We start from the raw sequence: 15,768 nt of genomic DNA on the forward strand, positions 1-15,768 counted from the left end.
ATATATATATATACAGAATATCATGAGATTTAGCATCAAGAGAGATTATCAACAGATCATCTAATTCCTCTGCCCTAATTTTATACATGAGAAAACAGTAATTATGTAAGTTGCAGTAAAGGTACTTCTTTGCAATGAATAAAAGTTGCTCACTGGGAGTTACCATTTTTTTTTATTAAAGCCCTTCTCTTCTATCTTAGAATCAATACCAATTATTGGTTCAAAGGCAGAAGAGTGGTAAGGGCGAGGCAATGAGGGTTAAGTGACTTGTCCAGGGTCACACAGCTAGGAAATGTCTGAGGCCAGATTTGAACCTAGGGCCTCCTGTCTCTGGGCTTGGCTCTCAATCCACTGAGCTACCCAACTGCTCCCTGGGAGTTACCAATATTGAAAAAATCTCATAAAAATTATTTAGCTTTAAGGAAAATATAATTTCCTCAAAGCTTCAAATATGAACTAAGCAGAGGGGAAGCAAAAGCTAACAGAGCTCAGAAATCCCACGTTGCAATGAGTTAAACTGATGGATTGACTAATACTATAAATTCTGCATTAATATGGTAAGCTCCCAAGAGAAGTAGAGACATCAGGTTACCAAAATTGGGGTAAATCATTCCAGATGGGGAAAAGAACAGGTCAAAACTACCTTGTTGGTAAGAAAAGGAAAAAAATAGCCCATGAGTGGCCCCTATACTTTCAAACTAAGTGGGAGAGATTTTAAAAAATACATTTTCCATTATAGTCTTATTTCATAATTTGCTCCTCAATTAGCCTTATGCAAACTCCCTTTGATCAATGAACATCATTACTTAAAGACAAAATTTGGAACCAGCTTAATAATTGATTTGCATGTTATACTAGATCTGTTTCATCAGAATTCAAACAGTGGAACATCCTTCCATGTTAAATATAAATCCAAGTGAGAAAATGTCTTAAGAAATTATCTCATCTAAACTACAGATAGTAGACCTTAAAGAGAAAATATGATGAAAGCTATGTTTAAAAATTGTATGGCTATACATTTAATTAATTTATAAGAATACTGTGCTGTTTGATTTACTTCTTTTCTAGCCAGCTTCAGAGGTTATATGTCACATATGAGGATAATAATGAAGAAACATGTTTCTTAAAGTAATAGTAGGCAATTCTCATCACCTACTAATTTAAAATATAAAATAAAATATAATAAATACATGCATACATGGGACAGTGGATAGAGTTCCAGGCCTGAAGTCAGGAAGATTCATTTTCCTAAGTTCAAATCTGGCCTCATACATTTATTAACTATGATCCTGGGCAAGTCATTTGGCTCTGTTTGCCTTACTTCCTCATTAATAAAATGAGTTGGAGAAAGAAATAGCAAAGCACTCCAGTATCTTTGCCAAGAAAATCTCCAATGGGGGTCATAAAAGTTGCACATTGGAAAAAAAACTGAAATGAAGGAGCATAAATAACAAATATATAAACTTACTCTAGGGCCAAATGGTCCAGGAATTCCAGCACTGCCTTGTTCACCATTTGGACCCTAAATTGGAAAAAAAAAACTGTGGAAAACATTGCTATACTATTTAAACTATACCATGCTAACCTTCAGCATAACATACAAAGATAGAATACTATCGATTTCATCTGCTGACTTTTGTGTATTAAACTGTTATTGATCTTTACAATCATGGTTTTAGTAGTAGTTTATTTTTTTTTCATTACTTCAAAAACATCTGCATTTTCATCAACACATATCACAACCCCTTTATAACTTAGTAAATAGACCTTAGGAATTTGTATAGCTGAAAATTTCACAGCCCTGTGGCCAACACACACACACACACACACACACACACACACACACACACACATATATATATTTACATATACACATATGTAGTATATTAATAAGTATATATATATATATGTATATATATATATATACACATATGTATAGGCATGACCAAGTGCTAGGAACTCATGATATAAATACATAAAAAAACAGTCTCTGGTCTCAAAATGCAAATGGAGCTTATATTCTACCCAAGATGACTGAGACTTATTTTCAGACAATAGATAAATACATTCTCTTTGATTACCTATATTTAAAGCCTTTCTAGCATGATCTTGTCTTCCATTCAAATCATATTCAAGAACCCAAGGTCATTTCTCCTTGGAAAAAAAGCATCAGAGCAGGACTATAGTAGCAAATCTTAGTTTACCAAGACTAAAATGACTACTTTTCATTTATTTTTATATTTTATTATTATTATTTTATTATATTATACATTATATTATTATGTTATACATTATATTATTATATGTAACACATATAATAAATATATATCCCTTCCCCATACTTACACACACACACACACACACACACATACACACACACACACACACACATATAGCCTTTGGTTTTATCATTTATATAAAATATATAGCTAAAATAAATTAGCTAGAAGATTCAGCAAAAGCATTTCAATTTAAATTGCATTTCAAAAATATGTGTGTATATGTGTGTATTTATATATATTCAAAATTCTCAAAAACAATAAAGAAAAAGATAATAAAAAGGAAATTACTTACAGGAGGGCCAGGAAGACCCTGAAGACCAGTGAAGCCTCTGTGTCCCTTCTGGCCTCGATCACCTCGGTCTCCATGATCTCCTTTATCACCACGAGGTCCTTGGGGGCCCTATACATATATTCAACATGGCAATATGATTCCAAAGACTTTAAGTTCTTAAAACTATACATTTTCAATAGCATTTATTAAGAGGAATTAACTTGTTGTCCATCCAGAATTGGACAATGAAAACTCTGAATGTTTTTCTGAAGAATTGGTATATAGGACATATATCTATTTATATATATACATATATATATCCATTTATATATATTGTGTATGGTCACAAAATTCATTTATTTTTAAATATAAATATGTCTAGCTTCTTGAGAAATTCTCATTTTGTTCTAATTATAATGTAAATTATAATTACTATAGACAGACAACCTAATCCATATACACCAAAATAATGCAATAACATATAAGTCCTATAGTTCAACAATGTAAAATATATTTTAAGGCATTAACTTCTTTTATTCATTAACACTCTATTCTAACTACCAAAAAATCTAAATAGCTATATTTCCATTTTGATTCTTTTTATAATAGGTTTCTTAAGTCATTATTGAAAATATTTTTGCTTTATAAAGAATGAAATAGCACACACATTTCACTTTCTTGAAAGGCTCAAACACTGAATTGCATTGTAGGTTTGAAATATTTAAATTAGGAAATATTTAAATAATTATTCACATTATCATCTATACTACATTTCAATATTAAAATCTGGAATTTTCAATTAATTAATTTTACTCTAAAACTAAGATTGACATTGCTATTTTATTAGACCTAATTACAGAAATAAATCATGGGTGTTATAAGAAACCATGAATATAAAATTGGTTTGAACCAAATGGGTTTATAAATTAATGGAGGTGTTTAAAAAAAACACAGACTTGCTCTTGGGGATTAGGGCACAAGGAGCCCTACATTCACTTCAAAATATCAGCCACATTATTCCTGAGAATTTAAAACTAGCTAGTAATCTGAAAGCTGGGCAGAAGCTGGGCCTAGAGAGGAATGAGAAGTTTCCTGCCTATTAGTTTCTTCCTTAACAACAATCTGGTAAATTTTACTCTACTTTTGAAACCTGTTTACAAAGATCAGGTCAATCCTAGAAGTCACCAAGGAGATAAACTAATGACATGTTTATGGAGTCCCTTCTACTTTCTTGAGATCTCACTTCAGGGGGAATTGAATACAGGTCAGGTTGTGTTCAAAGGTGGATGCTTTTATAAGGGATTATACTCTTTGACATTCAGACCTAATCCCAACATGTTTTCTTTAATTTGTTTTACCTTGATATATCTAAGTAGATGGAAGAGAACAGATTAAGAAGCAGGGAATCAGAGTGGTGTGGAAGAAAAGGTAGCTGAGTTCTCAGTTCTACCTAGATTCCCAAGCCCTGGAATTAAATACTTCTTGTGGTACCATCAAATTTCTGGTGGCACAATGACAGAATGAACTAAACTTCTTTGTCTTATTTGCAAGAGAGACATTTGAAAATGGATCCTTTTAAATCTTGCAATTTTTTAATCTAAATTTTCATCTAAAATTCCTAACTAGCAAACAAGTAGCATATGAATTTCTTAGTTACTATCAGTTTTAATTGTTTTGCATAAAAATAACCATTAAATTTTGAAAGCAGTCAAGTACATTTCTTTTTTTTTATTTTTAAAGGTTACTCAAGAAAAAATAAATTTAACAGAATGCAATGGATTTAATTATAAATAATATTTTATTAAATTTGTCTTTTTGCAAGATAGTTCTATTCACTTTCTTTTTAATTTGGACCTGTAAGTTGTTGTTTGGAGGGGACTCTGAGAAAGGAGTGATATAGCTCTAAACTGATATAGACTGGCATTTTCTCTCCAATTTAATTGCCAACTACATTTCATTCTGGGAAGCTTGCTTCACCATCTTAACAACCACCCAACCCTGGAAAATCTTCAGTTTAGAGACTGAGTTTATTATAAATCAAAATAATTTAAAAATTGACATTTTAAATGATTTTTTCCTAACCTGCAAATGAGCACCAAATCCATTAGAAACAAGTCCGTATAAGATAGAATATGAGAATATGTCTTGATAAACTATCTTAAGCATACGATTCTAATATATTAAGATGCCTGAATTGCTCTGTAGACTAGTAGTAGAGGAAACAGAATAAAGAACACAAACACACCAGTCAACTTCCAGAAGAAGAGATAATCTAGCTGATAAAAATAATTAAAATCTCTCCAAAATATAGAAAGGCTATAAAGCAGCTATGCTCAGTAGGTTACAATTCTCTTTAGAACTTCTGTGAATACTATCCAAATTTCTTTATTTTCCCACAACTTGGAGAACATTGAATTTCAGACCTTAGAAACAGATATCTTTCTTCCCTATTTTGACTTGTTTTATGTCCTAAAATTCAGAATCAAAGATTTCCAAGGACTTACTGGTAGGCCACGCTTTCCAGCTCGACCAGGTGGACCTACGGGACCTCGAGAGCCCTAGAGAGAAAAGTCACAAGAAGTGGAATATGAAATAATTCAATATAGTCTGGAATAAACATATAGGTGTGTATGGATAGATGATCTCCGTATGTATATAGATTTTTTTTGGCAAGTAACTTCATGGTTAAGGACCAACATGAAGCTAATATCCATAGATAGGAAAAATATTACTCGGAATTATGACTATTACTGCAGCTGTTTAATTGCATGAACTTCCTCTTAGTTTTACACCATAAGTTAATCTGTGCCTAAATGTGCTTCAATTTACAAGTATGTATAAGACATACATGAAGGCTAAAATTTCTACATAATGGTGGGAAGCAAAAGTTCTAACATAAAACTTTGCCTATCCAAATGAACCATAAATTCATAGGATCAAAAATATGCAGCTGAATGGAACCTAGAGGTCATGTAATCAAAACCTCTCACTTTATATATGAATTTAATTCAACTGAATTCAATAAATATATGTAAAGTTATTCATATAAATTGAAATATTATTAAGAATACAAGAAAGACAAAACAGAGTAGGCTGAGATGGGAAAATGGAACAATAATTCAATGTAGGGGATGGTCACAAAGGCAAATATCATAAATGTGGGGAAAAGTGTACAGGCTGGCAGAGAGACAGAAAAGGAGAGGATAAAGACTGAAAAACAGTAAGTATTTGAATATGACTGGGTCACAGCATGTATGAAAAGGGATACTAAAAATGAAAGCTAGAAAACAGGTTTGAGCTAAGCTATTGAGGGTCAAGAATGCCAGCCCTAGTTAGTATTTTATTTATTAGACAATTGAAGATCTAAAGAAGATTTTAGACCAGAGTAGTGATAGAAAGCCTGCATATTAGATATATGGCTTTGGTAACAATGTGAAAACCAGATTATAGAAGGAGTGAAACAAGAGGAAGGGTGATTAGTTAGTCTAAGGCAGAGGTGATGAGGGAAATAAAATAGAGAAAATAAAAATGAAAAAGAAGAAATGGTAAAATTGTATCTGGAAAGTGATGGGCATGGGAAGAACATGAAAAAAGGAAAAGTCAAGATTCTAGTATTTAGGATCTGAGGAAATAAAGACACTATCAATATAATTATAATACCAATACATTAGTTTTTAATTATTGTTTTTATTTATAGGCATTATCCTCCATACAAACTTATTCATTTTCAAATGTACGTGCATTCATATATTATGATATACCTATATCTTATTAGATATTAGATGATGGATAGCAAGATAGATAGATGATAAATACATTTATAGATATATATATATATGCACACAACTGTACCAAATGAAATTGACTTGATACATACCGGATCGCCTCTTGGTCCAGCATCACCTGTAGCTCCAACAGGTCCTGGAGTTCCAGAGGCACCTTGAGAACCTGGTAGACCTGCAGGCCCAGGGTCACCTCTATCACCCTAACAAAAATCACCATAATCAGGAGTGGAATATTTAACATTGATAAAAAATCCAAATTCTACTCTGAAATTGAAATTATTGTCACAAATATGTTCACTTATTGCTACATTTTTTTTCTTTTAAAAACTAAAGAGGAAAAAATATTGAATTTCCCATATTATCCTTATAAGAGTTTCCAACACTATACCTTGCTACACACCACCATATTGCCAAAGCATGCTAAATATGTCAAGGTAGACACACTCCTAACTTTGCACACACATACAAAATTTACAGTGATTCAAAAGTCTACTTACAGCTCAAATAGCTTTAAAGTGCTACTGAAATAGCTTCATCTGCATTGATTTTTGTCACCTCCTATGCAATGTTTATCAAGTAGGCAAAGTCAAGGTATTATCAATTAACATATTTAGCATGCTCTGGCAATATGGCAGTGTGTGGGAAGGTAGATTCTTAGTGCAAAAGTTTTAGTGCACTTTTAAGCTATCAAAGCACAAAGTTAATTTTAAGCAATTAATTTATTTTGTTATTATTTATCTATTTATATAATAATTATTTATTACTATTTTATTACTCTCAAAATAATTTCCTTTTAAGCTATCAAAATAATTAAGCTATTATTTATTTTAAGATTTGATACCTATTTAAGCTATTAAACCTTAAAATTACACTAAGACTTTTGGGAACATTCTGTGTAATGACTATGGAATGTATCCAAATGCAAAGCAGTTTGAGACCTCCCGAACTATCTAAAAAGTTTGTCCTAACGTCAGCTACCTAGAATACCATCTGCCTAAAAGTTTGAGTGACATACTCTTGGAAAGTGCTGAAAGTATAAAGGAAAAAACAGGGAATCTAGACCTAAACAAAATTTACAGACACTTTCCTCAGAATCAACCAGAAACTACTTTTGTAAGAAAAGTTTCAGACTTTGAGCTAAATAGACTCTCAGCAGAACTTTTGGATTTGATGTTAGTATGAAGCTTGTACTTATAGCCTAATGCTATCTAGATATGTACTTCAGCCTTGAGAGTATTTAAAAGGAGAATTTTCTAAATAAAGACCAGTATTACCTTAAGTTCAATGCACATCATCCTTTAAAATACAACAATGCAAACAGCAAAAATATATCAAGTTACACAAATGGCCACATGTCATTCACCAGAGAGCATGGGCAAGAAACAAATTAGTCACATAACTGTAATTTCTGTTCCTACTATGATGAGGAGGGAAAGGAAGACAGTGATGGAGTAAGATTTATATAGAATTCTAAGAATTGGTTTATTGGATTATTAAATGGATTTTCAAATTTAGAAAAGTAAAAACCTCTGCTTCCTTACATGCCCACATCTACCTCTTTCATTTCCCCAAATCTAAGATGACTATTTGTTTCCTTACTTATACTGAAAAGCACAATCCTAATTATATAGACTTTCTGATCAAGGAGTATGCTGGAGATAGCTCTAACCAGCTTGTAAGAGCCAATTCTAACCAGCTTGCAAGAGCAATTGTTAAATATTCAGTATGAATATTTATACCTATATAAATTTGGGTTTTATTTATTGATTTATTGAATATATAGATTTAAGAATGGGTTAATAATGCCTTTTAAACTTTTTAAAGTTGCGTGTATCTATTCCACACCATTCCCATAATGCTCAATTTTTACACATTTATCAGCTTATCCCTAGTTCTATCTAGTAGTTCTCAAAGTGTAGTCCAGAGATGGCTCAGACTTTAAGTCCTTTTCAGAGAATCTACCAAGTCAAAATTATTTTCAAAATAATATTAAGATGTTTTAATTTCTAATATGGTCAATATAGTCATAGCTTACATAAATAAAAGCCTTTGGGGGAATTAATTTTAAGAATATAAAGGGATCTTGAAACCAAATTCGAGAATAAGTGTTTAACCAATAGGTTCTTTCAAAATAAAGAATTAACATTATTTTCAGTATTTACTCAACTCCTGATCTATAAAGCAATCTTTGTTATTACATATAATTATATACATGAATATCAGTCATTATATAAAAGAAATGTATGCTTATATCATAAAATAAGTTTTGTCAATAAAATTATTCTTACTCTTTCTCCAACAGCGCCATCTCGTCCTGGAGTACCATCATTTCCGGCAGGACCCTGTAAAGAGTTGTTTTTTTTTTTCAATTGGTATAATCCAGTTATAAGAAAAATGTTGGACCATTTGCCAAGTGAATTATATATATCCTACTTCTTTGCAAACCAAAAGTTATTTAAACATAAAAATCATACTAGAATTTAGCAGACCTCTAAGTTGATATGAATTATTTGTAAAAATTACAAGCTCATTAAAATAACCTTTGCTTTGCATTGATTCTTATTATCACTGAATGTTTTCTTTTGAATACTTGAGTTCATTGAAATATTATCATCTTTATCTAATCAGTCTAGATGTACATTGTACACTATACATTGATTCCAACACAGTGATGTCATTTTGAGCCTTTTCATGTATGAAGGACAACCATCAGATTTTTAAAACTCAGTTCTGACATTTTATTTATTTTCCTCACTCCCTGTCAATTTGTAATTCTCTTTGTTCAATGATTCTTTCTGCCTATTTTGTTTAAATCGGTTTGATTTTTGAAAAAGCTAATAAATGCACATTTCATAGCACATAAAAATGCTACTGAGAGCAGAGTCTCTTCAGTCAGAAGTATAAGGTTTCATGGATGGTTGAAGTACTATTCAAAATAATAAAGAACAGTAGACCATGGACTATAATTTCTTATGTTTTCTTTTAATGTCCTATTTGCTCTCAAAATTAGCCTCAATTAATATGAAAACTATTACCTCACTTTATAGTGATCTTGAATATTGCCTTTACCCTTTTCTTATGCTGCAGTATCTACTAATAAAAATCTTGTCACCATAATGCCTAGCAATTTTGACAAATAAGCCATTTCAGAATGAAATAATACAAAGTAACAGGGTGAATGGAATTGGGCTTTCACCTCTAAGTCAATTTGGCAGCAACTTAAATCAACTAAAATGATTAGGTCAGGACTGGTTGAAGGGCAATAGAAAGATATTGATCTTGTCCCCTTTTCTTCTCTATTATGTTCTCATTTAGGCAATATGAAGGGAATAGAATATCCCAACATAACAGATTTTAACTAAGAAAGTAACTCAGGCCCCACAGTTAAAACTTAAGGGCAATCAATTTCTAAATGTAATTACTCTGAAAAGTAGTTTCATTACACTTTCAAATCATTGTCATAAATAAAATCGCATTTACCTCAGGCCCAGCTTCTCCTACTGGACCATTGGCACCTGGGGGGCCCACAGGGCCAGAGGGACCTTTGTCTCCCGGTGCTCCGGTTGGACCTGCTTTTCCTGGGGTGCCCTATATTATGTTTAAAAAACAATAACAACAACCTTATTCACATCGCCTCATGAGATCAGTGTGTAACCCTAGTTTCAAGAATGTGCTCTATGTCCTGCCTCTTTAACAGTTCCTTATTCAAAATTAAGACTCTTTAAGAATCATGGCTAACCAAAAGCTAGCTGTCCATCATGAACTCCTGGCCCATATCTGTAGTTGCAAAACTACCAACAATCAACAGGATAGATAAAGTTAAAGTATAGAGAAAAAGGTTAGTCTTACTCTGGCCACCCTTCATTTCTACTGGCACCATTTTTGGTCCACTCTCTTCTATAGCTCTACTCTATTGATTTCTGTTCCTTCCCTTTTACAGATCACTAGACCTACTTTCCAAGTTTCTTACCTTTCTGTTTTTGCTTTAAGCCCCTCCTTCAGATAACTTTGGTTGGTATTGACAACTTCCTCACTTTCTCACTTAGACTTTGAACTACTGCTTTGACCCCCTGGCCATCCATACCCTGGCATGATAATGGTATTTTTTGTTTCAGATAAATAAATGTGAGATTTAACCAGAAAAATGCTAACACTGAGCCAAATTCACATCCAACTTAAAAGGAAGATGAGTATCCAAAACATTAATGAAGGCAGATCTTTCTTCATAGCTTCATACTTACTATTGTTACAGGAAAAGTTAAGTTAAGATGTGTAAGTTTGCAAAGGGCAGAAGCATGGGCAGCAGAGTACTCTTCTTAACTTTAATCTTAACTTTTCCTATAACACTATCACTTTAGCCCATTTATTATTAAAAGTTAATGATAATTTTATATCTGGGTTGTGAAATACTTATGCAAAGTGTTTATTCCACATGTTTACAGGCACAAATACACACATGTTTTAAGCAAAGATCCCAGGATTATATATTTAGAACTTGAAGGGACTTAGTAGTCCTCCCTTCAGTCTCTTCCACTCCAAATAATCTTCCCTAAAGCTACCAAATTGATAAACTAAAGAATGAGGATAATCCTTTAATTCCAAAACTTGAAACATCTTCAGTGGTTCTCTGTGATCTCTAGGAAAATTTAAGTTTAAGCACTCTAGTATTTGATTCCATTTTATCTCTTCAGACTGATCTCATCTTATTCCCCCTTCCAGTCTCTATGTTTCAGACCATATGACCTTCTTGCTATTAATCTCAGAATGCATTTCATCAACATTTCTCCCTCCCTGAATTCCTAGATACTCTCAAGTTTCAACTCATGCCACCATCTACTTGACGTCTTTCCTGACTCACTCCAGGGTCTTTCCTTCAAAATTATTTTTACATATTTCATATGGACTTTTTGTGAATGTGTTCTTCTCTTCCAGGAGATTTTAAACACCTGTTTTGGTTCTGTCTCTGTTTTGGTTGGGTTTTTTAAGTGCCTATCATTGTGTCTCAAACATAGAAAACACTTAATAAAGGCTGTTAAATGAATGAAGGCCATCAAGTTCAATCTCGTCCTTTTATAGAGGAAAATGAGGCCCAACATGGTCAACATCTTGGCCAAAATCTTTGAGGTAGTTAGGGGAAGAAGCAGGATTCAAAACAAGGTTCTCTGACTCAAAATCAAAAGCTTTCTTCCCCTTACCTTTAATATGCTACCTTGGTTTTTTAGTTCTATAGAAAGAGATTTTCTTGTATAGAAATAATTACTACTACAAAATAAGAAATCAGTCATCATTCAAGAGCTAATGCCGGGGCCATTTGTTTTTTTACCTAGAATTAAAAAATAAGTGCTTGAAGTCCATTTCTTTGACTCAATGTCTGATAATAACAATCACTGCAACAATAGTAAATAGCATTTATATAACTCTTTAAACTTCACACTGTACTTGATAACTACTATTTCATTTGATCTTCACAACAATCCCATGAGTGCTATTATTATTCACATTTTACAGATGAGGAAACTGAGACACATAGAAGGTAAGTGATTTGCCCGGGGTTGACAGCTAGCAAGGTGTCAGAAGCCAAAACTGAACTCAGATATTATTCCAGGTCCAGAGTTCTCTCTACTGCAGCAGCTGGCTTTCCTTATCTAATGATTTCACTACTACTCTGACTACATAGATATTTCATCCAAAAAACCTGAAAGGCAATTAAGTATATATAGTTCTTGACATTTGAGTGATAACGATTTAAAAGGTATTTTGAATATGTTTCTGACAAAGCGTTATTTTTATTTCTTTAGGAGAGAATAATGCTAGATTTTGCATAAACTGAATGTTGAAGGTAATCAACAGTTAATACAGCATTTTGTAAATTGGTTACTCACTGCTGGGCCAGGCAAGCCAGGCATTCCTCTCTCACCACGCTGGCCTGGCATACCAACAATTCCTCTTTGCCCAGTAGTTCCAGCCGGGCCAGGTGGACCATCAGGACCCTAAAAGCCAGAATAGATTAGAATGAGCAATATTCCAGGTATTAACTTGTACATAAAGCCTTTATAAAAGTATTATAGGCTGACAGGGGGAAGCCCTTTCTAATATGAACTTATGCTATCTATGAAGTTGAAATTTGTAACAAGCATAAGAAACTAAGATTATTTAGAGATCAGAATGACTTTTAAAGAAAAAAAAATTTAAAGCCCAGAGATTATTAATTTTTTTGTAAATACTTATAGAAGAGATAGTTTGCATTATACAAATTCATACATAGAGAGGCCTGACTATGCCTTGCTAAACTTACAGGTTGTCCATCTTCTCCTGAGTCTCCTTTGTCTCCTGGGCCACCAGGAGGGCCAGCTGGTCCTCGATCTCCAATGCGGCCATGAGCACCGGGGTCTCCACGAAGTCCTGGAGGCCCCTCTTTCCCAGGTTCACCCAATGGCCCAGCAGGCCCTGGAGCTCCCTAATAGAACACAGATGTAAGTGATAAAAATAAGATATGTATGAGTGATTAAAAATGAGTTCCTTTGAAAAAGTAAAAGAAAAATTTCAGTTATTTTTTTTTTATTTTTTAACTCTTTCCTTCTATCTTAGTATCAATACTCTGTATTGGTTCCAAGGCAGAAGAATGATAAGGGCTAGGCAGTGGGAGTTAAGTGACTTGCCCAGGGTCACACAGGTAGGAAGTGTCTGAAGTCAGATAAATTTCAGGTTTTTTGAACTAAATAGATTCACTGATCCTATTCATTAAATCAGTAAGTTGTTGCAGATTTTTTTAACTCATTAGTAAGATTAGTTCTCAAAGGCTATTCTAAAATGTCCTTCTCTGGAGATTAGCTTTCAGAAAATAATTAAAATAACTATAAACTGAATTATAAAATTTTTTGAATAGGGAAATCATTCTCCAAAAATAAATCTATAGCATTTTGATTCCCTGAGTGACAAAGTAACATTTAGACATTTTTTTAGAGATTCAGAGAATCATAAGCAATTATATCTAAATGCTGTAGTAACAATTAGAAGGAGATAGGGTGGATATTTAAAATGTCAAATACCAAACAGGTCTTCAGAAAAATGTTATGACAGTATTTAATATCAATTTGCTCTGACAAGAATACGGTATGGATACCATAGACAAAAGTTGTTGAATGAAGAAAACGAAGCAATGAGGCATTATAACATCATTTTAGGAATCCTATGAACAGACAAGTAATTTTTTAAAAATTGCATTGTTATGATGAGGATATGATTGGGGATGTAGACTCTAAATGATCGCCCTAGTGCAAATATCAATAATAAGGAAATAGGTCTTGATCAATGACACATAAAACCCAGTGGAATTTCGCATTGGCTATGGGAGGGGAGCAGGAGGGCAGAAAGGAAAGAATATGAATCATGTAACCATGGTAAAATTTTCTTAATTAATCAAAAAAATATTTTTAAATTGTATTGTTACTCAGTTATCAATTATCTGAATGACTGAACTGACTTACTGTGGGGCCTGGAGGTCCAACTCTGCCAGCAGAACCAGGAAATCCTGTAGCACCCTAAAATACAATGTATTTAAACTTATTATTAAAGAGAAGATTAATTTCTTACGTACTATTTCCTGGAGGTCATTTACCACAGAAGTAATGAGGCCCTGAAATTCACTTCTTTACCCTGACCAACACATTTACCTCCAGAACAGAGAACGCAAACCTTTGAAATCAGAGGTTGGCTAACTGTTAAGTATTATCAATTATTATTTGTTTGTTTTCAGTTTCACCTTGGTATTTCTACATTTCACAGTAGCTGAAAACTTATTACACGCCTTCGAGATAAATAAGAGGTTCATTAAAATGGGCTGAACAGTAATTACCAATAACTGATACATTTTAGGAGTCTGTCCTTTGCTATTAACAGGTTATGATTTATCAAATCTTGTCTACTTACAGGTGGCCCCTGAGTACCTCGACCACCCTTCAGTCCAGGAACACCATTGGGACCCTAAGGAGGAAAAAAGTAAAAGCATTATGGCAAACTGTAAAATGAGCTAAATAAAATGATTTGTCTCAGAATGCCGTCTTTTACTCACATGTGGACCTGGGGATCCTGCAAGACCTTGGGGCCCCGGGGATCCAGCATCACCTTTCTGTCCGGGTTCTCCAGGTTCACCTTTTACACCTGGTTGCCCATCAGGACCCTATGCAAAATATTATTTTAAAATGAAGAACTATTTACTACACTTACAAAACCACTTTAGTTCACAATAAGCATAAAAACATTTAGAAGATACAGTATTTTCAGTAGACTATTAGCTTCTAAAAGGTAAGTATTCTTTGGTTCTTCCCTTTGCATCTCCACCCTCTTGAAAGAATAAATAACCACAAATCACAAAGATTTTAAGGAGAGAGATGAAATGCTAATGTAAAACATTTATGTATAAAAGTATGCAGCATAAATATAAAATTAATAAGTATAAATCTGTAAACTTGGTGGGAGAAGAAGAAGGAAAAGAAAAGAGAGAAGAAAGGGAAGAAGGAAAGGGAAATGGAGAGGGAGAAAAAGAGGAGATGAAGGCTGCAATCTGCTGGAGAAAATGTTAAATGGGGAGAAATTGAGATTAAATTCACATGTATAAGAGATCGCCTAGTTGAGAAGAAAGGAGAATTAACTCTTTGTTAGAGTTTGAGGGAAATGGGGGAATGTAGGAAATGATACTGAGAAGTATTGAAATGAATACAATGAGAAGAAAGGATGGGTCCTCATGGGAGGGAGTCAGGGACAAGGGAGGTGTAGAAGTCTTGAAGATAGAAGAGAAAGTTTGGAATAGCTTCCATAAGGAATAAGATAAAGAATCAGTTAGGAAGAATAAAAAATATGGGCTTTGTGTCAATGATGGTTTAGAAGATGTTGGATAACATGAATTTGTGAATATCAAGGACAATCCCCAAATGGAAAAGATTTAATTAGCTCAATTCTATGGTAACAATCTTAGAGAAATGTCATTCTAAAGCATGAACAGGTTCACTAGAAAGCTCTAAAAAAGCTCTCCAGAATTTCTTTAGCTTTTTGACGTTTGAAAGTAATATATCACGTTTAATGAAATAACATAATGCAGGGTAAAAAGCAATAGTGTTAAGATAATAGGAAATGGCTTGAATCCTGACTTTGCCACTTGCTCCCTACCTACCTGAGAAAATCAGAAATTCCAAGCCTAAGTTTCTACCCACATAAAATCATGTGTATTGAACAATTAATGTCTAATGTCTTCTAGACCTAAAATGTAATCATATGAAATGAATTCAAATGATAAGGAAATTATAATTCCATTAATAGGATTATGTAAATATCCTACCGGAGGTCCAGCAAAACCAACAGCACCAGTTGGGCCATTTTCACCACGGGAACCCTAAGAAGAAATATAAACATCACTGAATTAGAAAAAGGTTTA

The 15,768-nt window shown here is 33.2% G+C and overlaps 1 protein-coding gene across 2 annotated transcripts in view; it reads right to left on the bottom strand.

Moving 5' to 3' along the window:
* COL5A2 (collagen type V alpha 2 chain) overlaps positions 1 to 15,768 on the bottom strand; it is a 196,999-nt gene that overhangs the window by 14,157 nt on the left and 167,074 nt on the right. For both annotated transcript variants that reach the window (XM_056794115.1, XM_001378441.5), the window contains exons 38-49: positions 15,673 to 15,726; positions 14,410 to 14,517; positions 14,268 to 14,321; positions 13,826 to 13,879; positions 12,634 to 12,795; positions 12,221 to 12,328; positions 9,819 to 9,926; positions 8,627 to 8,680; positions 6,431 to 6,538; positions 5,058 to 5,111; positions 2,575 to 2,682; positions 1,469 to 1,522 (exon numbers count right to left, since the gene is read on the bottom strand). In XM_056794115.1, coding sequence (XP_056650093.1) covers positions 1,469 to 1,522; positions 2,575 to 2,682; positions 5,058 to 5,111; positions 6,431 to 6,538; positions 8,627 to 8,680; positions 9,819 to 9,926; positions 12,221 to 12,328; positions 12,634 to 12,795; positions 13,826 to 13,879; positions 14,268 to 14,321; positions 14,410 to 14,517; positions 15,673 to 15,726 — 1,026 coding nt within the window. The remainder of the gene's footprint in view (positions 1 to 1,468; positions 1,523 to 2,574; positions 2,683 to 5,057; positions 5,112 to 6,430; positions 6,539 to 8,626; positions 8,681 to 9,818; positions 9,927 to 12,220; positions 12,329 to 12,633; positions 12,796 to 13,825; positions 13,880 to 14,267; positions 14,322 to 14,409; positions 14,518 to 15,672; positions 15,727 to 15,768) is intronic.

This window comes from Monodelphis domestica, chromosome 4 (assembly GCF_027887165.1).
Source record: "Monodelphis domestica isolate mMonDom1 chromosome 4, mMonDom1.pri, whole genome shotgun sequence".
Classification (NCBI taxonomy): Eukaryota; Metazoa; Chordata; class Mammalia; order Didelphimorphia; family Didelphidae; genus Monodelphis; species Monodelphis domestica.